The following is a 25,432-nucleotide window of genomic DNA, read 5'->3' on the forward strand; positions in this document are numbered from 1 at the left end:
AGTGCAGAGCAGATCAACATTCTACAATGCAATTCTACAAAATTATCACTTTGAAAGTGGACTTCGGATCAGAACCAAATTTGGCACAGATGTAGCAGCTTCCTCCTGCTCTGTGCCAAATTTAGGGAGGTTTCATAGAATTTTTGTGTCCACACCCATGCAGAAACAAGGGAGCCTAAACTTCCCCAAATGTAGAATAACTCATACAAACTGAGAAGGTCAATCATGCTTATCTTGAAAAAGAATGGTTGGTCACACCCGGTTTTTTTTTTAAATTTGGAAAGAATCAAAGCTGCAGGAGCTGAAATATTACTCCTCAAAAATGCCTTTCAAAAGGGAAAAGACAACCACGTTGTCACAAGACTGAGTATGCATGGAACAGGCCTACCAGCAGGAACATTACAAAGTAGATACATTGTTGCAGCTTCATGGACCGGGAATGGAGTTACTGTATTTGGAGGGCAATGAAAACTCACAGAAACAGTCAATAGACAGGTTTTCTTTGAAGAGTCAAGAAGAAAAACAGGCTCGCTTGAAAAAATAATAATGGAATTACAGTCTTGCAGGAAGAGTCATTTTGTCATTTTTCTCCTGAGAATTAGCATACAATTTTGTAAGGCATATTTAAAGTATTTCTGCATTACAAAAGTGCAGAGCAGTTGTGGCTGTCCCAGTTCTGAGTGCTTTCAGTAAACATTCTGTCAGGATTTCTGAGACCAGGCCCCTGATACAAATCTTCAAAGGGAAAATCAGCTGCAGGTATAACTTTTAACTCTATCAGTCAGGACCCAATTAGGTGACTCTCAGGGGGAGAACTTTTTAAATTACTGTTTTTTGCTTTGTGGCTGGAGATGGTCTTAATGCTAGCAGAACTTTGGTGCCTGTATTCTATCACAGTTTCAACCATTCCACCTGTATTGCTGTTATACAATTATCTGGTAATTAGGAAAAAAACTAAAGATTTTAAGTGACATCAACTCACTTCTGATGTGTGTTGACTATATGAGTTAATGACCTCCAAAGTGCCCTATCGTTAACAGTTCTGTTCAGATCTAGCAAACCAACAACTCATATTAAGTTGTTCTCTCTTCCCATTGCCCTCTCCTTTAGAAATATTGCCTGCTCCAGTAGGTTCTGTGCAGGTCTTGCAAACTAACAGCTGTGGCTTCCTTTATTGTGTTAATATGCCTCATGTTAGAACTTCCTCTCTTCCTACTGCTCCTCCCTCTTTTCTCTACATGTGCAGGACTGGCTGTTTTGCTGCCCTCAGGAGTAGAGAGGCTGTTCCACGCCTAGTGTTGAGGGAAGATTTAACTGCTGGCTATACGAGCAGGCAGGCCACCCTAGAGGATAAATGGTAAAGGTTCCCCTTGACATTTAGTCTAGTTGTGCCCGACTCTAGGGCATGGTGCTCATCCCCGTTTCCAAGCCATAGAGCCAGCATTTGTCCAAAGACAGTCTCCGTGGTCACTAGACACGGAACGCTGTTACCTTCCCACCGAGGTGGTACCTATTCATCTACTTGCATTTGCATGCTTTCGAATTGTTAGGTTGGCAGGAGCTGGGGCAAGCAATTGGAGCTCACTCTGTCGCGTGGATTTGATCTTACGACTGCTGGTCTTCTGACCTTGCAGCACAGAGGCTTCTGCAGTTTAACTCGCAGCAGCACCACAACCCTAGAGGATAGGCATAGCTAAATAGACACCAGGATCTTATGTCCTCTTTCCCTTAAAATATCTGCTTCCAGAAATAGCTGTGTCACTCTGGTTACGTATACCTGAGAACAATTCAAAAAAAAATGAATGCAGATGTTATGATTTGTAAACCCCTTGCTCATTTAAATAGGTAAACACTGGTGCACATACAGGTAAGAGTAAATTAATTCCTGTCAGATAGGTCATCATCAGTATGGTATTTATCTGCAATATTTCAAATAGACAAAAAGAAGAAACAGAGGAACCAGGTATGTTATTTCTTCATATAAAAAGATTAAATGGTGCTGCAGTCAGAGACATTTCATTAGAATTCTTTTCTTCTGAATCATCAATAAAAACCAAGACTTGGTCTGGTATTCATATGTTGACTAACTTGCATGTTTTTTATTGCAGATGTATGGTGAACATCTTGTAAACAGAAGAGAAGGATGGATGGAAATTAAAGATATCAAGACAAAAGATCTGTGCCATTGTGATGTATTGGGTAAGTTGTTTGAACTGGAAAGATGCTAAGTCCACATCCCTTTTTAAGCCCTAAGACTGTGAGTAAATTTGGACAATCCACTGTCAAAACAAAACCAGTGCTGGATTTTAATGGATCTGTGCCTTTGGAATAAGAAGACAGAATACAATAAACACTGCTACTGCAAAGAACAAAGAGTTTCAGTTATCAGAAGATTGAAAAAATAGCCTGCATAATGACAGTGTTTTGCTTTCTGTGCAGACTCTTAACTAAGAGATAATGCTAATGAATGGTTTGCTGTTGCCGTTTTTTCAAGTCACTTTTTCTTGCACCTCTGACTCTTTTGTAATAAAAAGGAAAAAAAGAATATATGCGAACTGTGTAGGAACTATAGTTAAAGAGGGGGGGAATTTGATTTGGTACTGAATTGATCAGCTATTTAATAAAAATGCATCTAAACATTTTAATAAATAAAAAAACCTTCTAAAAACCTGGAACATAGCTGAACAGAGAGGAGAGAACACATGCTGGTAATTGAACAACAAGCAAAGACTGAGAAGCTAATTGTGGTTAAGCCCTCTGATGCAAGAGGTCAGGCATTGAATGGAGCCCAGCTCTGTACTGATAGCAGTTTACACCACTTGAAACTGTACAATTTAATAATGCATGTATTACAAAGCAGACTTGATTTAAATCAGATGTTTGATGTTTTAAATTTAAAAAAATGGTTTTTAAAATTTAAATGATTTTTAAAATTTAAATCACGATTTAAATTGTAGTTTACATCAACTTGATTTTTTTTAAAAAAATCATTTTTTTTATCCACCCCGATGGAGGACCCTGACAAGATGGAGTTTGTCCTACGTTAGGGGGATAATTACATAACCCAAAAGCAGGAGGATGTTTCTCAGCTTTGCTACTTGCCAAGAAAGTTACAAAAATCTCTATAAGTTATTTCACTTGGCGCTTGAGTCCATTAAAACAAAAAAGATAACATCTTATGGCATTTATGGCCCCAGAGTTGGTATGCTTCTCTCTCTCTTTCCTTTTCCTTTTCAAATAGAAAACCAAGACATGTGTAAACAGGCCTTCATAAAAATGAGTGTGGATGCAATACATAAGAATGTAAGAACGGCGTTCCTGGAACAAGCTAGTCTCTATCCAGAGCAGCCTTTTGTTTCTAATGGCAGCCTCTTAGCTTTGCACTTACTCATATGGCCCTTCAAAGTATCCCCAATCATAACATTTTTCCTTATCCAAAATCTAAATGCAACTTGCCATCAAACTGTTGGAGGGCAAAGAGATTACCCTTGGGGGTTTGGGTGGTGGTGGTGGAGACCATTGTCTGCCTGTGCCATGGCTCCTAACTTTAAAAATGGAAAATGCGTAGCTATTTTATGAGGCAAGTCTATTGTGCTGGAAGGAAAGAGGAAGCCTGGGGTCAAAACAAACAGTATAGTGAATCTGTCATCAGAAGCAGTGTTCCTTCTTAAAGGTTAGATTTGTTTATTTACCCTATTGCAAAAGGTTTCTCCATTCCATGCCTTGCAAATTAACTTGATTTTGTTTGGTGATTGGTCATGAAGGGATAAGCCTGGGCTTCATTTGCAAGCTGAGCATGCAAAGAGAATAGCTTCGAAAGACCTTGTCTTTGGAGGGAAAGCATCTTATGTTCTAAATTGTGAAGCTAGCATCCTGCCTCATTCATATGGTGATATTAATTCTTCTTTGAGTGACTGGCTTAAATCCTCAGCTATGGGGAACGTGTGGACTTCCAAGATGATGTTGGACTCTATCATTCTCTACCACTGGCTCTCCTGGGTGGGACTACTGGGGGAACATCTGGAGGACAACTGGCCTAAAGAAATTCAACCACACAACCGTCCACCCAAGATTGATCTTGTCATTCTAGAGGTCAATAATGACTCAAATATAACCCTAACACATTGGAGTAAACAAGAGCATTGCCCCAACATCAGTAATCATGGACTGTACCAATTGTTTACAAAATCGTTTCCAGTCCTCTTATAAGCCTCAAACTTTATATCATGATCCTGACATTACAGATGGTAAAGCAGGAATGTTTGCTTTGTAAGGAAATTGCTTTGTGTCTGCCCAGAGGCTGTATTTTCTTCATTATTACATGTTCCACTACAGATCCCTTGAGAGTTGCTAGTTTGAGCTCTTACATCACTGGCAAATAAGTTTGTCCTTACCTATAAGTCACATTACCTTCACCAGTAAGGAATGGTACACTGTTCCCACAAAGCACAGACAGAGCCTTTAACTAGGCTCAGAAATGACATTCTAACAAAAAATAAAAATAAAAAATGGTTGGTTTGTCCCTTTGCTATTTTTTTAATAAATACCTTTTCACAGCCATAAACTCTTGACAGAATATTACAACAAAATGGAACACACCACTCAGAAAGTGGTCAACAAATAGCTTGTGGGGATGAATGCTTCAGAGACTGCCCAGATGACGACGTATACCCAAATAAATGACAGCTTGCAAAGCCCCGGTGATCACACAGGGAATGTGCAAAACTGATGAAGCAGCTGGACAGCCTGCAAGAGGAATTAAGTTACACATGAAATAGTGTAAAAAATATATATAGCCCCAAGTGTCTTGGGTAGAAATAAAGCATCTGCTGTCAAGAAAAAAAATTGCTGTCTTGATACGCTCATTAAAGTAAACATGCTATTGAACTCCCACAATCCTTGCATATGGTGAACCTTTCCACTGGAATATATTTGCAAGTGCCAACATTGTTGTTAGCGCTCCTCAGGGTTCTGATCATATGAAGAAAAGGCATCAAGCACATAAGCACCAATTGTTCTCTTTTAAAATGCAAATATTCTTCTGTAACTCCCAAAAATTACACACCGGTTTATTTCAACATTAAGCAAAGCTCATGGATACTACTGAGTAGAAGTACTGAACGGCTTTTCAACTGTTAGAAACCAGCCTTTTCCAAAGGTGAGTCGCTAGGAATTGTCGGACTACAGTTTCCATCATCTTCAGCCAGCATAACCATTGGTCAAGGATAAATGAATTAAAATCCAATTACATACAGAGACCCAAGGTTGAAGGGAATTGTACTCCTACAACATCTTGGGAACCTTAGAAAGACTGGTATAGGATCTTTGAAAATTATGGGCCTCTACTCAAGTAGAGTTTAACTTTGTATAAAAACATGTGAAGGTTCTAAAGCCACACATGAAGTGAAGCTATTCCTGATTTAATTTAAGCACCTTATATTTATTAACTACTATCTGGCTACCATTGCCTAAAAATATAACATGCTTGATAAATATATTGTCAGTTCTATTATGCTCCAGGGTACAGTAGGTACAATAGAAATGAACATGTGAGTACCAAAATATTTGCAACTGCAACAATTTTCTGAGAGAAGGGTTGCATTTTTTGACAGAATTGCAAGGGTGCCAATATTTTGGCCATGACTGTCTACCCTTGAAATTCTGTCAGAAAATGGAACCCTTCTCTCAGAAAATTGTTGCAGTTGCAAATATTTTGGTACTCACTTGTTCGTTTCTTTGGTTTGCGTTGGAAAAACACAAAAACACAGAGAAGTCAAATTGGATACAATTCCACACAGAAACCCCAAAATGCACTGGCCAAAATTATTGGCACCCTTAACTTAATATTTGGTAGCACCCCCTTTGGAAACAATAACTGAAGCCAATCGCTACCTGCAACCATGAATGAGTTCCTTACACCTCTCTACTGCAATTTTGGACCACTCTTCTTTTGCAAACTGCTCCAGGGCCTTCAGATTTGAAGGATGCCTCCTACCAATTGCTGTTTTGAGATCGCTCCACAGGTGTTCTATGGGATTCAGATCTGGACTCATTGCTGGCCATTTCAGAACTCTCCAGTACTTTGTAACCATTTCTGAGTTTTTTGAAGTGTGTTTCAGGTCATTGTCCTGCTGGAACACCCATGACCTCTGGTGGAGACGCAGCTTTCTGACACTGGCTACTACATTGCATCCCAAAATTCTTTGGTAATCACCAGATTTCATGATACCATTCACACATCAAGTCATCCAGTGCAAGAAGCAGCAAAGGAACCACAAAACATCTTTGAACCTCCACCATGTTTGACTGTAGGGGCTGCCTGCTTTTGTGTGTCTGTGTGTGTGTCTGTGTGTGTGTCTGTCTGTCTCTGCATCTGCTTCCCCCCCCCTTGCCCTTGGCATTACCAGTCACTTCTGGCCGCCTATATGTGCCATCCACCTCACCAACTACAAGAGACATCAGTCACTACTGGGGTGGGCCCACAGTTATTGCCTAACGTTTGAAGATGATTTAAATCTGTCCCCTATAATATAGTTTGTGAAGATTTACTGGGCATGCCAGTAAAATGTGCACTACATGTTCAAGAAACAACTGAAGAATGATATTGCTGAATTAAACACACTCGTTGGGCACACTCTCTGCCTTCTACTTACTCTTATAATACAGAATCATTTACAGGATCCTGTAATAGCATTCTGGGTTAGTAGGTGTTAAGATCACCAAAGGAAATTGACCCAGTGGGCTTAATTTGATCCTAGTTATCTATCAACTTTTTGTTTACCTGCTTCTTTAAAAGCAGGAGCTGAAACCCCAACTCCCATTGAGGGGGATTTAGTTATTTATTTATTTGTTCACTCTCTACAACCCAAACGGCTCTGTATAACCCAAACATCAGTTTTACCACCTTTCAAATGTGTTCTATCCCTTCCATCTCCTTAAGATCACCCACTTTACAACATTTCACAATGCTGTAAAACCCAAAGCACTCTTATTTTCTTACAACCGTTTCAAGATAGGTTCTAGGGATTTGATCAGCAATTTAAATCAGGTTTCTCCCACATGCTTTGAATCCTGCTCTCAGGAAAGAAAACTGTGCTCACAGCCTGTCTCATAGGTCCTACCAAACTCTGACCAAATTCTGTACAGAAACAATAGAAAATTAATTTTCAGCTTTATTGAAACAAAAAGATACTCAGCAGGATGGGGTGAACCATGCAAATAAGGGTACATTTCCTATTTTTATTCCTTTTTTGAGATGCATTTTGATATGCTTCTCAAGGGATCACTATTATCTGAACTTCAACATTTATTTTGCAAATCAGCCATAAATAACCAATGAAATTTTTCCTTTAACAAGAAAAAAGAGAGAGAGAGAGAAATATTTAATGGAGTGTTTGTTTTTATTGTTCCATTTCCATGCCAATCATCACCATGGTGCTGCATGAGTCAGAGCCAATACACAACACAGTATCCTTATCAAGATGGAGTAACAGAGATTATGACAAAAAGAAAACAAACAAATATAGCAAAACCATTACTGTCTATTCCAAGGGGGACCTGTAGCAACAGCTGTGATAATATGATCCACACAAAATTAAAAACCAGCCTGTGGGGACTTGTTAACATTTGAAGCAAGACACAAAGTACTCCACTGGTATGACCATCCAAATACTTTCTATTCCGCTTTACAAAATCCTAGATCTACATATCAGCTAAAATCCCAAAAGAACACACAAAAGCCTTTTGAGTGCTGCAAAACTCCTGATCAGCCTAGATTGATAAATACTTGACTGTCTTCTGGCATGCATTCATTCATTCCATTTATGCCTGAATTATCCCCCAAAAAAGGGATAACAAGGCTATTTACATTCAAAATATTAGCATGTATTCTAACTTGAGGTGGTGCTATGGGACATCTGGTGCTCTGACGAAGAATCTGTCAGCACAAGTTAAACAAATCAGTGTTCTGGGGAAGACTCAGAATTGGATCAGGTGCCATATTAAACAAATTAATGTGCACAGCTTTAATTGTATTTCATTTACAGTAACCAATTTGGGGACAGACCCAGATCAGGGCTGCTGCACATTTAGTAGGCATATCCTTTTTCCTATCCAGTCTTGTGTCTAAATTTGCTTTGTCCCTTTCTATAGAGATAGCTAATGAAAGAAAGAAAAATAATTTGTTGAGGTCTCAGACCTTTATTAGGTATATATAGGGTAGTTACAGGGATGTGCAAAATGAAACCCTGTGCAGAGCAATGCAGTGGCCTTGGATTGGCCAGATCAAATGTTATTCATAAAAAAAATTGCTTGTGATATGGGCCATTTGTGGTCCAAGCAGGGTAAAGGACTCCTCCACCATTTCAGGAAAAGGCAGCAGTCTCTCTGTTTGGGCCATGGACTGCCCCTATTATCTAAATCTCAATGAGATCAACCACCTCTGAGGTAACTTTAATAAAGGTCGAGAACATTCTGTGTGTGTGTGTGTTCAACAGATTTAAAAACAAGGCAAAAGAGAGATCTTATTGGGGTATTCTTTTACAGTAAAGTGAAATCACATAAGTCATAATGGCAAATTGCAGCTAGTTAACAAGGTGCCTGGTTAGTGCCTGTCGACCAACCAGGCATGCAGCTGGCACCTTGTTAATTAGCTGCTGGCCACTACTATGACTTGTGTGATTTCACTTACTGCAGGATAAAATCCAAGTAAAGTTTTGGACACTCTGCCTACTTACTATAATAATATAATCACTGCATGCCATCAAATTGATTCTAACTTCTGATGACCTTTTCCAGGGTTATCTGGGTAGAGAGTACTTGGAAATAATGTTCCATTCCCCTCTTTTGAGGGCGGTCTGGGACTATGCAGCTTGCCCAAAACTACACAGGCTGGCTCTTTTCCTGGGAGGCCTTGTGGGGAAATAAAACGCTTCACCTCTGGCTCTGCAGCCAAATACTTGTAACCAAATATTTTTAAAAGTAATACAGTATTCTAAAGCTCTTACTCTAACTAATCAGCAACCAATATCCCATTTTCCCTTTCATTACACTCCAGGCTTGCCTTTAGACAGACGTATCAAATCTCTACATGTTGATTTGACACAAAATAAGACTATTACAACATCCAAGCACAGTGCTGTGTTAACAAGTCAAAGTTAGCACTGGCTGTTTGCCTTTGGTGAAGTGCAACCCTGGAGAAAGTCCCAGAAGATTTAAACACATTCTTGAAAGAGTATTATTTTCCATGTAATTGATGAAAAAAAATTAGAGGCCAGCTTGTAATACACTTTGTTGCTCAGACACGTCTCCCAGTGCAGTTGATAATCGTTTCCACGATGAGGACATCCCATGTTTATACAAGTCATCCGTCCGCTGTCCAGTCTCCCCACTACATCATCTGCACTTGGCCAGTTCCTTCATAACCATTCCAGGCCTCTCAACACTTGAGCCATAACAGGAACAAACAGGAACACAAGGCAGATGCCACCACATTTAAACTTTAGAGTCACTTCCAGAATGCTGGTGATTAGAAAGGCAGACAAATATCTAGCTGGATCCTTTGGATACTGACAGCTTTCTTCAGAGGGTTGCAAAACACAGAAGATTAGGAAGGGCTCTCAAGGAGCTACCTCTTTGTTCTGTGCCAACACTAAGATGACGTTCGCAACAAGGCCTCAAAATAACTTGTTAAAGATTAATTTGCTGGGCAAATTTATCAGGTTTGTCAGCAACAAATAGGTATCATTATTTTAATCATTATACCTAGGGTTGCCAGATACATGTGTACGAAAAGGAGGACATAGAAAGCCAAAAAGGAGGACAAAGGAGGACATATTGGGGGGCTCTGTGCATGTGGTGGGGGGCATGTCACTTTTGGAATTAGTTATTGGGGAGAATAACTCTTTGATCATGGGGCAATACCACAACCATTCAACCTACTCAGTCTTAAAAGGTCAAGACTGGGAAAGTTACATTTTTTGGACTACAAAACTCAGAATCCACTGGCCACTGTGTTTTCGTGTTTTAAAAAATGTTTAAAAATAAAAACAAAACAAATCTGCATGTACACTTACTGGGCTCCCAGGACCAATGGAGACAATCTATTCCTTCCTTTAATGGAGACCCATCCCCCTTGTTTTATTTATTGATTTTTTAATTTTAATAAAAGCATAATAAAGTGAAATAAAAAGTTTAAAAAGTTGTGTGACAGATTTGAAACACTTTATAAAAACCAGGAAAAAAACCAGAAGGCATGGATTTCTCTCAGCTTGAGAAATGCAAACGGTGGAGAAAATGGATTTGCAGACAGACAGACAGACAGACAGACACACACACACACACAGCCATTTTCTCCACCCTTTGCAATTTCTCAAGCCGAGAGAAATCTGCTTATGTGTGTGTGTGTGTGTGTGTTCCAGCTCCCACAAGCATAGTGGATAACTCTGCATATGCTCCTGGATCAGGAAACACACTTTGCACATGCCCCGGACATTTTGAAGTTTTTTGGTCTTGCCTGCCGGACAGAGGACATGCTCCTGAAAAGTAGGACACGTTCTCCTTTTGCCGGACGTCTGGCAGCCCTAATTATACCTGCAAATAGATAGACCTGCAAGTGATTTTAACTCCTCTAGAATAACTTGTTACAGGCACTTTAAGTTTTATTGGTAGGGGGATTAAAGATTTAATAGGTTGCAGAATTAGCTAATAAATTAACAAACAAGTGAATAATTAACATGGAAGAAATCTGATCATCTTATTCAAATGTTACTGTGCTAGTGCTACTACTAATGTATCAAAGCCCTGGTTCACCCTAAAAGCCATCAGGACTGCCATGTAGAAGCCTTTCTGCCCATATTAAAATATATATCTAAGACTTTGCACTCTTGTGGATATTCCCGCCATGAATGAAGGCAGAGTAAGAAATAAATTTATCCGACTGCCAATTATATACTTTAGGACAGAGGATGCAAAACGGTGGCGCACCACTCAGGGGTGGGTCAGTAAGATTTCTTCAAGTGGCCTGTGTAAAGGGTATTCTACTATAAAGAATATCTGACTGCATTTACTCACCCGTAAATGTAGTCAAGGTCAGGACAAGATGATCAAACAGGCTAACAAGGAATTGGCTTTGAGCCATTCTTTTTAAGAATACAAAACTGACTGAATTATTAATTTCCCCCTCAAATCTTAACAATCTAAAGGAGTCCATCTCAGAGGCTTAGATTAGGATCCACAGTTTTTATAACCTGGTACTTGTTTTGGCAATGCTGCCACTGCTAAGGAAAACTGTTATGACAATATGGGTTCTGTACGTAAGCAGTCCATAGAACAAAAACAATCTGCCAAGACTATCAGCAGCACTCAGACGATGCACATACAAAGGGGAAGTGCAGGGGGAGAGACCTCACAAGAATATAGTCCCCTTCTGCAACTAGAAGCCTTGGATGTCAGCGCCTGACCCAAAGGACTCCCAGTCTGAGCCTATAATATGTGACACCTTCTCAAGGAAGTGTTTTTAAAAAGCGGCAGATTCACTCAGCTGGATGTTATTAAAATGGCTGAAGGAGATGTGCCATGGCTATAATTCAGTACATCAAGAATGGGGAGGGCAGTTGTATGGCCCTCCAGATGTGATTAGACTGAAACACCCGACAACTGTAGCCAATATAAGGGATGATGGGAACTGTAGTACAATATCATATGAAGACTATTCTTCCCACAGAATAAACCATGCCTGACTGAATTTAACTGATTTCAAGAGGCTTAGAAAACAACCCTATAAACCCTTCCTCAGAAATATGCCACCCACTTTCAATGAGATTTACTTCCAAATACATGCACGCTGGATTGTAAGCTCACCTTCTACTTAGAATCATAGAATTAAAGAATGGGAAGGGACCCATTGGTCATTGAGTCCAGCTCCCTACAGAAGCAGGAAATCCACTGTAAAAGCAGTGCTGAGATTTGACCTGTCTATTGTGACCTCTCTCCGTGGGGAGAATGGACCAGTAAAACTGGTCCACCCTCGCAGGCTTCTTAACCTGGAATGGTTTTGGGAAGCCTTGGGGGTAGACAAACCTGTCAAAGTCCAGGTCAATAAATAGTATCAGGAGATGACCCAGGCAGCTGACACGATTGCCCCCAAATGCCCTCTGCGCTTCAGAGCTCACCTTACCCCTGGTATACCAAGGGGCTGCAGGCTGTGAAGTTAGTTAGGAGACTGCTAGAGAGCAGATGGAGAAGGAATCAGTCTGTTTATAATCTGGCTGCCATTAAGATCCCAACTGGAAGGAACGCTAGTGCTCTAAAAATGGCAAAAAGGGCATTTAATATCAGGATATTGGGCAGTCCATGAACCAACAAGCAGAGTTGTTCCAGGTGGTTCATGGCCTGACTAACTCCAGTCAATCAGGGCCTCACTCTGATCTTTCCATCAGTTTGCAGCCTTTTTCAGATCACAACTTGAGGCCGTCTCTACTGACCCTGATGTCACCAGCAATTAGTTGACCCGGGGGTGAACGTTGTTGCCCCACCTCTCCACCCATTTGGTTCAGTTTGACCTGGTTTCAGTGGAGGAAGCCTCCAGGGTCCTAGTGAGCTGTTGGCCTACCGCCTCCTCAGTTGACCCTTGCCCAGCTTGTCTGATAAAAGCTACAAAGAGGCTATGATTGAATGGGTCTTTAATATTGTAAATGAATCTTTGAGGGAGAGCATCCTCCCTCCATGCATAAGGGAAACCATTGTCTGACCCATCGTCAAATGTCTCTAGTTCGCTTCAGACAATCTTAATAAATTTCGTCTGATCGCTAATATACCATTCCTGGGGAAGGTGATCGAGAGGATGGTGCATACTTGATGCAGGCGTACCTGATCTGTTCCAGTCCGGATTCAGGCCATGGTGGGGTACAGAGATGGCACTGGTTGTGCTGCAGGATGACCTTTTAAGGGAGGCCAACAATGGCAAGTGTACCCTGTTGGTTCTCCTTGATCTCTCAGCAGCTTTTGATACTGTTGACCATGGTATCTTCCTGGACAGGCTCTCGGAGATTGGGATTGAGGGCCTAGCATTGTGCTGATTCTGATCCTTCTTATAGGGTCAGGTCCAGAAACTGTAGCTTGGGGATGATGTGTCAGCCCCTTGGACCCTCAGGGGTCATCAATATCCCCAATGCTGTTTAACATCTATGTGAAGCTGCTGGGAGAGAGCATTAGCAGATTTGGAGTGAGATATCATCAGTACTCTGAATATACCCAGTTTTATCTCTCCTTTGCAATCACTGTAGAGAACGCTGTCCAGACACTTGAGCATTGCCTAGTGTCGATACTGGAAAGGACCAGGGCAAATAGGCTGAAACTGAACCCAGACAAGACAGAGGTCATGTTCCTGGGAGGGTCCACTGAAAGGTTGGGGATAGTGGTTCCTAGACTGGATGGCACTGCCCTCCTGCTTAGGGATCAAGTTCAGAATTTGGGCATGCTTCTGGACATGCTCTCTTTCTTGGGATGCCCAGATTGCATCTGTGTCCAGATCAGTCTTTCACCAGCTTAGGCTAATTGCCAAACTCTGCCCCTATGTGGACGATAGCTCCCTGAGGCCACTGGGCATTTCCCAGATTGACTACTGGAATGTGTGGGGCTTCCCTTGAGGCTGGTCCAGACTGGGTACAAGTACTGATCTGGGGTATTTCTTCCTATTTCCGAGCTTTGTTACTTTCTATGGAAGAGAAGCCACAGGGTACTGCAGTGGCAGTCAAAAGACAGTAGAGGGACTGATGCTCCGTATCTGACAGAAGTATACCAATGTACCAACATTCCCATTTGAAAAGTAATTTAAAAATTAAGAGAGTTGAACGACAGTAGTTGAGGGAGGTGGGACCGCATGTCAGATGCATAGGAAATGAATCGGTTTTGGCGTACACATTCAATGGGATGTCGGTTGTACTGCACAATGAAACGTGGAACAAATATAGTACTAGTTTCCCAGGAGGCTGGATTTGATACAGAGATAGCACAGAGGGGGAATGAAAAAATTGATAATGGCCTTGCACTGTCTGAACCCCCCTCAAAGGGGTCAAGATTCACAAGGAATAATTTGGAAACATTTTGCTGGTGTGACTACAGCCTAAGATGGTAACAGGATGTGAAGGACAGCTTTGTCAATAAACTTCAGAGAGCAGCAGTATCACATGGGAGAAGATGATCCCTGAAACATGCAAGTATTTTTTCCTTTAAACTTTTCAATTACATAAGAAGTAACTATAGCAAAACTCCAGATGTTATTTCTTGTTGTACAGGGGCATTCAGAAAATATTACTCTGGTGCACTTATATTTAACCAGCATAAACCACAATGACTGAAATTCAATAGTAAGTTGCCACTAAAGCAAGCCTGTTGAGTCAACAGAACTTACAGAGGAGCTGATGTGCCAAATCTCTACTGATCCAATGGCGCTACGCTAATGGGACTCACTCCTGGATTTCATCCAGTAAATGCCACTTGTTTGCCAAAAGACCTGTCATGCTCACTACAGAGATCACAACAAATCTTAGATTAAGTTAGCACAACTTACCCGCAGATGTAAAATACCCAATCATCAAAGCAAACACTGGAATTATATAACTTGAACCCATTTTTTGCCACACCAAGCTTTCTCAGATTGACTTCCTTTGTAGTTCTTCGTGTTGACGTGCACACTTGGGGGGATCTACTGTGGATTCTTCCAGACTTGTAATTTGGATAAGCTGTGAACAGAGGGGGGGGGAAACAGTTTCAGAAGAATATCTTAAATATGTTGTTTTAAGTTATCTTTTTACAGAACACCAAACACATAGCTGTATACAACTGTGCCAGCTCATTAACAGAAACCTTCTACTGCTGGCGCAAATGCCATTATATTTGCAAAGGGATCAAACCTCATACTTGGATTCTGTCCTTGTTAGCTGTCCCACAGGCCATTCCACAACTCATAACAACTTCAGAAGGTTTTGTGAGGTTTGTGCTGGTGGCTACTCTCCCAGTTGCCCAGGCACTACAGAACAAAGATCTCGTCTATACTACTCCTACTGCCTTAATGTTGAATACAACATAAAGAGATGGCCTGCATCTTTTTTAAAAATGTGTTTACTTTGCTCAGTAAGAAGCTAAGAGAACTAAAGTTGTATTTTATCTAAAAGCTTCATTCTCTCTAATTTTTCATTGTTACTTTGAAATCAGTCCCTTCCGGTATATTCCTGCTGAGAGACAGAACTCCAAACATTCTATATTATTAGTCAGAAATAGTCATGAAAGCTTCCCAAAATGGATGTTGCTTGTGTAAACAGAACTGCCTTGTGAACACTACTCTACACTCCTTAAAAAAAACATACACAACAAAGTATGCTTACAAGTAACACTGTAATTTTTTTTAAAAATGATTCTGATTTTTAGCACATTTCAAAAAGCTTGAAAAGGTGGATATTCTAGGAAAATTACAAGGTCAGCTTATTTAAAATTGTAAAACGCAACTTTAATATGACTTGCACAGTACTTTGTGGAAGTTAAAAACAACAATTCAGGCCTCTGTGTAGTAACATACAGTGAGCTGCAGAACCTGCACAGCCGCCCCAGTTACGGCTTCCCACCCTTACATAGCCAAAAGTAAGCTATTAGGCTTTCACTGGATGTGTGACTCCTTTCTTTTTATATAGTATTTGAGCTACAGGTTTTAACGCAACGAAGAGTAGATTGAATCCAGATTTTGGAACGTACAACAGGGCTAGCAAAAGAAAACTCCCCTAATTTCCCCCTGCCCACGACAGCCCTTCCTGTACCCTGAAAACACTGTACAGAGAGTCAGGGCACCCTGACAAATAGGTTGAGCTGCAGTATGGCGAAGGAAGAGAGCAGTCCCTGATAATTTAGAGAGAACAAATCCTAACTCCCATCAAGTACTTTGCATCCACATAAAAGTAGTACTGAAAGGCAGTGCATCCTCCAAATAAGAGCAGTGTGTTGACAGGTAGGGCTTGAGTGAGAAACAGGAAATGTGAAAGAAGATTTGGGCTGTGAATGTATTCAGGCATCCCCAGCACCATTGGCTGATCCTGAATTTGACTTGTGGTGAGGAACCTTTGATCTATCAAACTCCTCCCCCAGAGAATAATGATTCCTAGTAGAGCTTGAGCTGAGTCCTCTTTAGGGAACAAATCTTAAGAAGACCTTGACTACTAACTTTATATGTGGGTACCCCAATAAAGTGTACTCCCTGTTTACAATGGCAGCTGGCTGCCTAACAATCTCACACATCACAGAAAATATATTTCCCCTTCTCAAAGGAGTAATGATCCCAACTTATTTTACACAGTGGGCATTAAAAGATCCATAGAATGAATCAAGAAGAGGCGATTACTATGTGGAATTAAGATTTATTTATTTATTTATTTATTTATTTATTTATTTATTTATTTATTTATTTATTTAATTTTATTTTGTAAGCCGCCCCGAGTAGACATGGTCTAGAGGGGCGGGGTAAAAATCAAATAAATAAATAAATAAAATAATTTATTTATTTATTTATTTATTTATTTATTTATTTATTTATTTATTTATTTATTTATTTATTTATTTATTTATTTATTTATTTATTTATTTATTTTATATCCCACCTATCTAGTTAATTAAGACCACTCTAGGCGTTTTGCCAAGGAATTAAGATGGTATGTGAATGATAGCCTGAAAATATCAGTGTTTGTGCTAACATGTTAGCATCAAATAAAAATCCAAATTAACAGTGTTAAACATTTTGGCAAGAGATATAAAATTTAACTTGCTCCAGTAATTGTTGATAATGCATAAGAAAACATTCATCTCAATTGTTTCATTTTTTAAAAAATGGCAGTTATTTATAATGCTAAAATTAGTCACAATTATAGATGGGCACAGACCTCGGTTTGGAGGTTCATGCTAGTTTGCATGCTTTCCTTTCCCTGCCTCCCTGGCCAATGACCCACTCAGCAATCAGAACACGTCCCTCTTCTCCTCCTCTTCAGCAGTCTGACGAGTCCCTGTCAGGAACACTGGTTTGCCTGTCCTGCCTTCTTGTCTGAGTGGGCGATCAGCCAAAGAATTGGGGCACGAAAACCCATGCTCTTGCTGGAGATGGTCAAACAGCTCAAGAGGAGGAGGAGAGGAGCATGTGATGGCTGGTGAATGGGGGAACCAGCCAGGGAGGCAGTGGAAGAAAACACGCATACAAACCAGCACGAACCTCTAAATCAGTGATGGCGAATCTATGGCACACGTGCCACAGCTGGCACACAGAGCCCTCTCTGTGGGCACACGAGCCATAAGTCGCCATAGAGAAATACTTTCCCGTCCTCCGATTCCGGATTTCAGCACTCCCCTCTGCTGGTGCAGTGGTCCAGAGGAGGGGTGCAATAGCGACCATTACCAGTCTAGCCTGATGGGGGATTGGAGGACCAGTAAGTATTTATTTGTTAATATCACCCATAGGAAAAAACAACCACCAAGCATTTAACCCTTGCAGTGCAGGAGCAGTTGTTTTTTTCTAAACTAAAATCTCAGCATTCGTGTTTTAATTGCAGTATTGGCACTTTAAAATAAATCAGTTAATTTTGTGTTGCAGTTTGGGCACTTGGGCTCAAAAAGGTTCACAATCACTGCTCTAAATTGAGGTTCGTGCCCATCTCTAGTCACAATCTCCCAAAAGAATTAAAATAATGTGTAAATGAAAGTCCTTATTCAACTTGTTAACAGAGGGGACATTTAATTTCATTGAATATTTAAAATAAACAAAGGGCTTTTAGTACATCAAACTGACTTTCAATGAATCATTTCCAAGTTCGGATATTGACATTGGACAAGCACGTTTTGCTAAGGCAGGCAAGGACTGAAATCCAGTTGCAAGTAGCAACTAGAACAGGCCCATTAAATCAATGTGGATTTGGTAGTCAACTACTTTATAAGTTCAATTTATTCAATGGGGCTACTCTAGTTACAACTTACTATTGGATTTCAGTCAGAGAGAAGCCTCCAGGTGCCAGCAGCTGAGCACACCTGTACCCAGATGATATCAGAGAGACTGCTTTATATTTGACACATGGCACTGTTACATAGTGTGGGGAATTTGGACCTCAAACACCCAATCCTTCCTTTGCAGAGACAACACTGCACTCACCAAGAGGGTTCTGTAAGTGGAAATGATACAGACCAGGAAGGACAAATTTTAGGCAAACCTTTTCCTGTCTTGCTAACTTACAATTCCAGGTTCTGCTTCTCCTTCCTACACACTCATACACAAATTACAGCTGTAGTTCTGCACGTAATTCTGTAGAAGAACACTTTGCTGTTGACTTTGGAACAAAATATCATGTTCTTTACAATCCATTCCAATGCGTAACCACAGATTTACTGGAAGTTCATCTATGGGTTTCCAAAAGTAAAATATGTGAGCTACATATGGCCAGGTCTTTTTTTACCCTTCATAAAAGTAAGTTTTTCACTCCATGTAACAGGACTGCAGTTATCCTAATAATTATATCAGGAACAAATCCTGTAAACCAGTTGTAAACTGCCCTTAATTGCAATGGGGGAAGGGTAGTATCTACATGCATTAAATAAACAAATTAATAAATCCATTGAGAGAGAGAGAGAGGAAGGATGAGTGGTGTTAAGTGTGTGGAAGACTTTAAAAAAAAACAATTTAAAATGCTACAACTATCATTATAGAATTTATAAGGTATGTGGTGCACTGCATTCTGAAAAGGAATACAGTACATTCTTTTCCTCCACTTGAAACAGTCATTAAGCCATTAATAAGGCTATGTAGTTTACAGTATAGCCTACAGGCTTTCCAAAGTCAAATATTTAAGGCACATGCCACAAACTACACCACTGCACAGTTGCTTTCTACACTCCCAGTTCTCTAGTCATTTTACCTATTTAAATGTTTAGATAAACCCCATATTTCTAACCACAGTGATCTGGATTTTAAATTCACAGTAGGTTCTCTACGAAATAAACAGCCATAGTGGTCCACAGCCAGGATAGTTTAACTTATCCATTCTATTACTAGTGTTGTGTGTTATTAGAGTATGACTCAGGAAACCTAGGATCAAATCCCCACTTGATCATGAAGTTCACCCAGTCACTTTTGGCCGGTCATACTCCCACAGCCTGACTCATCTCGCAGGGTTGCTGGGGAGATAAATGGGGAGGAGGTGAGCCATGTACATCACCTTCAGCTCACAGAAGGAAAGGCAGGATATATATTGCAACATATATTAAATAAATCTTTCTTACAATGAAAGCTGTAGTGTCAGCATCAATCTGGAAACTGACAGAACTTTGTTCTTTTGAACATTTTGTCTTTTATTAACGACTTTCTGAAATTCAGCAACTGAATCACACAGACACCAAATAAAGAAGTTCTTGACCCATGATTCATCATGGACAACATATGCTATGTTGAACAAATGCATTTGCCAGGCTCTCCTTAGTTGTCAGAAATTTATTAATAGGTATGTACATAACATTAAAAAATCTTTTAATTTATTACAGTGACCGTCCACTTTTCTTCAAGGAGAACACAGTTGGTTTTCCCATTCTCTTCAATTCTATCATCAGAATTGTTTATCATAAATAACTCTGGGGCAGGATAGTCTGAAAGATATTATCTATCCGAAGGACAAGTGTGGAGTTGAACACAGATCTGCCTAGATCAGAGATGGAAAATCTGCCAGATGTTGTTGAACTCCAACCCTCACCATCACCAGTCAGAATTCCAAACGGTTAAAGCACTGGTTCCCAACCATGGATTCCCAGATGTTCTTAGACTAAAATGCCCAGAAACTTTCACCACTAGCTGTGCTGGCCAGAATTTCTGGGAACTGTAGTCCACAAACGGTTGGGAACTACTGGGTTAAAGGATGACAGGTTTCAATTGTATTGGAAGATTTCCCAGTGCTGGTCTTACCCAATGCTCTAACTGTCATACTTAACCTCAAAAATGACAGTAGTTTGTTCCAGCAGAAATGAAAGAATCTGGTTGCATCTTAAAAACTAAACATATTTAAGGCAACAAAAGCTTTCATTGATCTGAGCCCATTTTGACCAATGCAAAGAGCAGTCCTTCAAGAGTCCATCACTTTAAGCATCTAGGAAGCGACTGCAGAAATCTCAAGGATCAAAATTACCAGAGCAAACTTCACAGCACAATTTTAACAACACAAATGGCAGATGCCATCAACGCAACAGCCTATGAATAAAACATTTCAAAACTTTCAAATCTATACCCATGAATCTCTGACAAGACAATGAACAGAAGAGAACTGGGAACCAAAAATTACAAGTTACAGAAGCGCTAAACAGAACACCCTGAATAGGAAAATTGTTAATGTCGATTAGATCATTCTTTCCTGAAGGTCAGTGTATAATCCACCAAAGCTGTTCTTTGTGGTGCATAAAGCCTAATTGGAATTATGTACAAAAAGAGGGGGTCACACGAGATAAAGCTATTCTGACTCTCAGTATCAAAGGCCACTACCCAACCAGCAGTTGGCATCAATGAGGCTTTTGCTTTTTTGTGTGTTCAGGACTGCAGCCTAAGTCAGTACTGTACCAAGCTACACAGGAAACAGAAGACTTAGGGGTGAGAGCTAATTACATAGCTGTCATACCAAAGATCGGTCAACCTCTACGCTTTTGTGACCCACTAATGTCCACCACATTTCTGCAGTCTGCAAGTTCCTACTGATTTCTACTCTTTCAGCAGACTGAGAAACATAAATGGAAAGAGCACAAAATTCACAGCTTGTCTCAGTGACAGCAGTGATATTTCTACTTCCACGAAAAGTCTACGTAGGGATGTCCCAGTCTTCACTCCCCAACTCCCTATATTCTCAAGACAAAACAGTGAAAAAGATCTGTCTGTGCAAAAAGCCAGGATCTGGTCTGTGTCAAGTATCATCCCAGATCAAATAAGCTGAATGGCAGCCAGAATACCTCTAGAGAGTCCTCCAGCTCCAGTGTTACCCAGTGTGGATGTTACATTTGGTTCCCCAGGAGAGAGAAAAGTCTCCTTCAGAGTTTCCATCCTTGGTGCCCATGGCTACTTGCTCCTCTTCCTCCAAAAATGTCAAGGCCAAAATGTTTTAAGAATAATAACACTTTACAAGAAAACACTTTTCATTTCTAACCTGAAGAGGAGATCGTAATTGCCTGACCTGAAGCCTTAGTTCTCTGGCTTTCTGAACATTTCCCAGAATGTCACCATCTGTTTCTGGTATTATCTTCTTTCCTTCCCATTTATTTTCCTGCTTTGCTTTCCACCTATTTGCATTCTATCATCTTCCCTGTCTACACTCTGCTTTGCAGCATGAATAATGGCTTCCTATTCCGGATCTCCTTATCACAGCAGGGTTCCTTATGCCACCTTTCCCTTCAGCGTTCGTAACCTTCAGTCTCCACAGAGAAAGGACTCTCACAACCCAAGACTCTTCCTGTACACCCCAGCACTCCGCCAACAAAATAACCTGTCTGGCTTTGAATGCCACATCCCTTTAACTGGGAGGGCAATTACACATTGATTTCTTTATTTTATGCACCATTTTGTCCCTACTGAACTCAAAGCAGCGCACATGGCTCTCCTTCTCCCCCTTTCTCCTCACAATAAACCTGTGAAGCAGGCCAAGCTGAGAAAGAGTGACAGGTCCACAGTCAGTGGGTGAGTGTCATGGTTCAGTGGGGATCTGAACCTGTCTTGGTCTGACATTCTAGTCTCTGTACCATCCTGGTCTCGACCTGAAACAGAACTCAGAAAGCCTGTTTAGATGACAGAGTACAGGTATAGTAAATCTGAAGAGAGTGGGATTCCAGCTACAAACTCTCCCTCAGCCTTGAGGTCTGTCCAGTCAGCTCTATCCCTGAACATGTCCAACTGCTTGAGAATACAGTTAAGAGTTCCATTGAAAAGTGATGAAATAAACAATCTAGTCAAATTTTTATCTGAAATATACTTATTAATCTTTTTGGACTTGGGGGGTCGGGGGAGAGAGCTTCTGTCCAGGACAGACATGGGGACATTATTCTGTTTCTAAGGTAAATATCAAAAGCTCAATTGGTTTAAACACAAATCCAAAAAAAAAAAAATTTCTCCATTTCTACCAAAGGATTTCTTGCTTTCCCTACACTGACCTGCAGTTTTACTGTTTTAGTGTTTAGAAATAATCCTGCGCTCCTATGACATCTGATGCTATCTGCAGAATTTTTACAACAGAAAACCTAACAATAACTGGTGGGGGGCTTGAGAAAGGAGTGTTGAGGGACATGCCTGACTGCATTTTTAAGAGATGTGACCTGAACAACATTTCACAGGCAGCACATGAGAAAAGTTCACTTTGAGAACTACACTGCCCATGCTCGGGGGGGGGGGACTTCTGGTGATTGTAGTCCCGAAAGCAGCATTTCCAGGCTGTGTCTTAGACTGCACAAAGTTATCCTTGCATGTCTCCGGATTTTACAATGCACTTCCTTCCCCTTCCCAAATACATTTCACTTCTAGGTTCTGGTTTTACTGGTGTAATCAAAACCCCAAGGAGGAAATTGTTATGATGCTTGGGAGTTGCTTCGAGATTGGCTATGCATAATAGGACATTTCCACAAATCTCGGCTAAAGGCTATGGGAACTGGAGCACTGCCAAGTTTAGATGGGTTATGTCACTCAAGACCACGCTACCCCGTTCCCCCATGACTCTGAAACGTTTTGCTTCTTTTTATACTTAATGCATCACTGCATGCTCTGTTAAATTTCAGGAAGCCACAAAATACACATAATTATACCCTGAAAAGGGTAGAAGCTTTCACTGCTTCTGCTTGCAAAAGCCCACAAACCACCTTGTTTTGCAAAATACTTTTTGCATCTGATTCAATAGGGCATCCCAAAGGTGGTGTGTGGTTTTTTTTAGCTGTAGGATAGTCTGCATTTGTTTTGATCAGTATGTGAAAGGGTGATTCTCGGGGGTACAGCATGTGATTTCTGACCCAGAAAGCCCTAGTTTCAGCAGCAGCAATGGGTACCAGCCGCTACTAAACACATGTAAACTAAAAACTCAACATTGGACTCTAGATGCCATACAGTATATGTATATATGCAGATCTGGAGCAAAATGATACAGATTCCCATTTCAAATACTGTAACTGAGACAAGAGAGCTAGAGCGTCAGGATACATTTTCCCAGTTTTCTTTACTAGGGTAAAAAGGGCTTATCTCAGGAATTGTCTTACAACCTTTGATGCAATTAGTTTGCAGAGCTAATAAAACCTACTAGGATTGTCCAAATAGAGCTTCATTGGGAAACTCCCTATCAGGGCAAGAGAGAGAGAGAAACAAAACAAAGCATTTTAATCTTTACCAGACTGAAAGCAGGAGATGTAGCCAAATTCCTTTTAGGAATATAACATGGTTGTGTGAATGTACACACAAAGGACGTTCAAAGATGGGAGGAGACTCACAAACTGGTTTTGAAATATTGCCATTTGCAAGATGTATTAGATTAAGTATGCTGCCCCACACACACCCCACCCCACATTTTTCCCCTCAGTAAACAAAGGTCTATGAAAGCTTTATTTTATTTGTAGGATTAAGAGGGAACAGCAGGATCAACCAAGCCAACATTCTAATAAAAGTTAGAAGCAAAATTTTAAAGGCACATATTGGATTTATGAAACCTCTCCCACACACAAGGGAAAAGCTTTTAAGTGCAAGATTTCTAAACTCAAAGTGTTAAAAGAGGTTTACCTTATGTAGGAGTCAGTCCTACTTCCTCCAAATGTGCACTGACCGAAGCACTACTATAAGCCTGAACACTTGCTCTACAAAGTAAAATACTGAAAAGAGGCAAGGTGCCTGAATAAGCAGTTACTGTACCTCAAAAGGGGACTGATAGGTTTTAACATCCAAGAACAGGGAAAAGATGTCTCAAAGTAGAAGCTCCAGATCTAGGGAGAACATCTCAGAGATAATGATCCACAAAATACGGTCAGGAAATGGTCTCCTTTCTCATATTGCTCATATAAAGGTCTCCATGGGTTGTTTTTGCATGTTTTAACATAAACTGTCCAAGATAAACACCATTATTCCACATTCTATAAGTAAATCATATTGAGAAAATGAGTATTTGGAAAATTGCAATGTAAAAACTAAATTACTGGTGCAAAAGAACTGTATTTTTGCTCCATAAGACGGACTCCCCCCCCAAAAAAAAAGTGGGGGGGAGTCTGTGCATCTTATGGAGCGAAGGTGGCGATTTTGCCCCCACTGGCCCCATAGGGGGAGCCTCCCAAGGGTCCGAGTGAGCCTTCCAGGACACTTGTGGGGCTCCCCCCACCCCCATGGGGCCAGCAAGTGCGAAGCTGCCAGCTTTCAGGACCTTTTCTGAGCTTTTCAAGCCTCACAAAAGGTCCTGAAAGCTGGCGATTTCACCTGCGCCGGCCCCGTGGGGGGTGCGTCGCAAGGGTCTGAGTGAGCCTTCCAGGACCCTTGCGGGGCTCCCCCACCCCCCAGGGGCCAGTGGGGGCGAAATTGCCAGCTTTCAGGACCTTTTCTGAGCCTTTCAAGCCTCACAAAAGGTCCTGAAAGCTGGTGATTTCGCCCGCGCTGGCCCCGTGGGGGGTTGGGGGAGCCACCCAAGGGTCTGAGTGAGCCTTCCAGGACCCTTGCGATGCTCCCACCACCCCCCATGGGGCCAGCGCGGGCGAAATTGTCACCTTCTGGGACTCTTGAGGCTTGGGAAGCTTCAGAAGAGTCCCAGAAGGTGGTGATTTCACCCCCTCTGACCCCCGGGGGGGCAGGGTGAGTCTCTAAAGGGTCCTGGAACACACCCTAGCACCCTTTGGAAGCTCACCCTGCCCCCCCCCCGCCAGGCCAGAGGGGGCGAAATCACCACCTTCTGGGACTCTTCTGAAGCTTCCCAAGCCTCAAGAGTCCCAGAAGGTGGCGATTTCGCCCCCTCTGACCCCCGGGGGGGCAGGGTGAGTCTCTAAAGGGTCCTGGAACACACCCTAGCACCCTTTGGAGGCTCCCCCACCGCACCCCCCCCCCACAGGGCCAGAGGGGGCTAGGGTGTGTTCCATAAAACAGACCTCTCCATAAGGCTCACCAAATTTTTAGGAGAAGAAAACAGATTAATTTTTCCCTGTTTTCTTCTCCTAAAAATTTGGTGTGTCTTATGGAGAGGTGTGTCTTATGGAGCAAAAAATACGGTCTCTCTCCTCTCTCTCTCTCTTTCTTGCAGATTGACTCAGAAGGAGAATCATGTTGCTGCAATATGTCCATGATGCATGTTTCCAATGAAAAATAATTCTGGAGTGCAGCCTCAAAACAAAGATCAGTTTACCATTTAACTGTTTCGCAGTGGGAGAAAGTTGTCGTCATTTT

The 25,432-nt window shown here is 41.2% G+C and overlaps 1 protein-coding gene across 5 annotated transcripts in view; it reads right to left on the reverse strand.

Annotated features, from left to right (window-relative positions):
* TGFBR3 (transforming growth factor beta receptor 3) overlaps positions 1-25,432 on the reverse strand; it is a 181,389-nt gene that overhangs the window by 137,681 nt on the left and 18,276 nt on the right. For 4 of the 5 annotated variants that reach the window (XM_072997929.2, XM_072997928.2, XM_020807120.3 and 1 more), the window contains exon 2: positions 14,570-14,741. In XM_072997929.2, the coding sequence (XP_072854030.2) occupies positions 14,570-14,630 (61 nt within the window). In that variant the 5' untranslated portion in view covers positions 14,631-14,741. Of the gene's footprint in view, positions 1-14,569; positions 14,742-25,432 lie in introns of those variants that run through there. The other variant, XM_078391755.1, reaches the window with a different exon arrangement.

This window comes from Pogona vitticeps, chromosome 4 (genome assembly GCF_051106095.1).
Source record: "Pogona vitticeps strain Pit_001003342236 chromosome 4, PviZW2.1, whole genome shotgun sequence".
In the NCBI taxonomy this organism is placed as follows: Eukaryota; Metazoa; Chordata; class Lepidosauria; order Squamata; family Agamidae; genus Pogona; species Pogona vitticeps.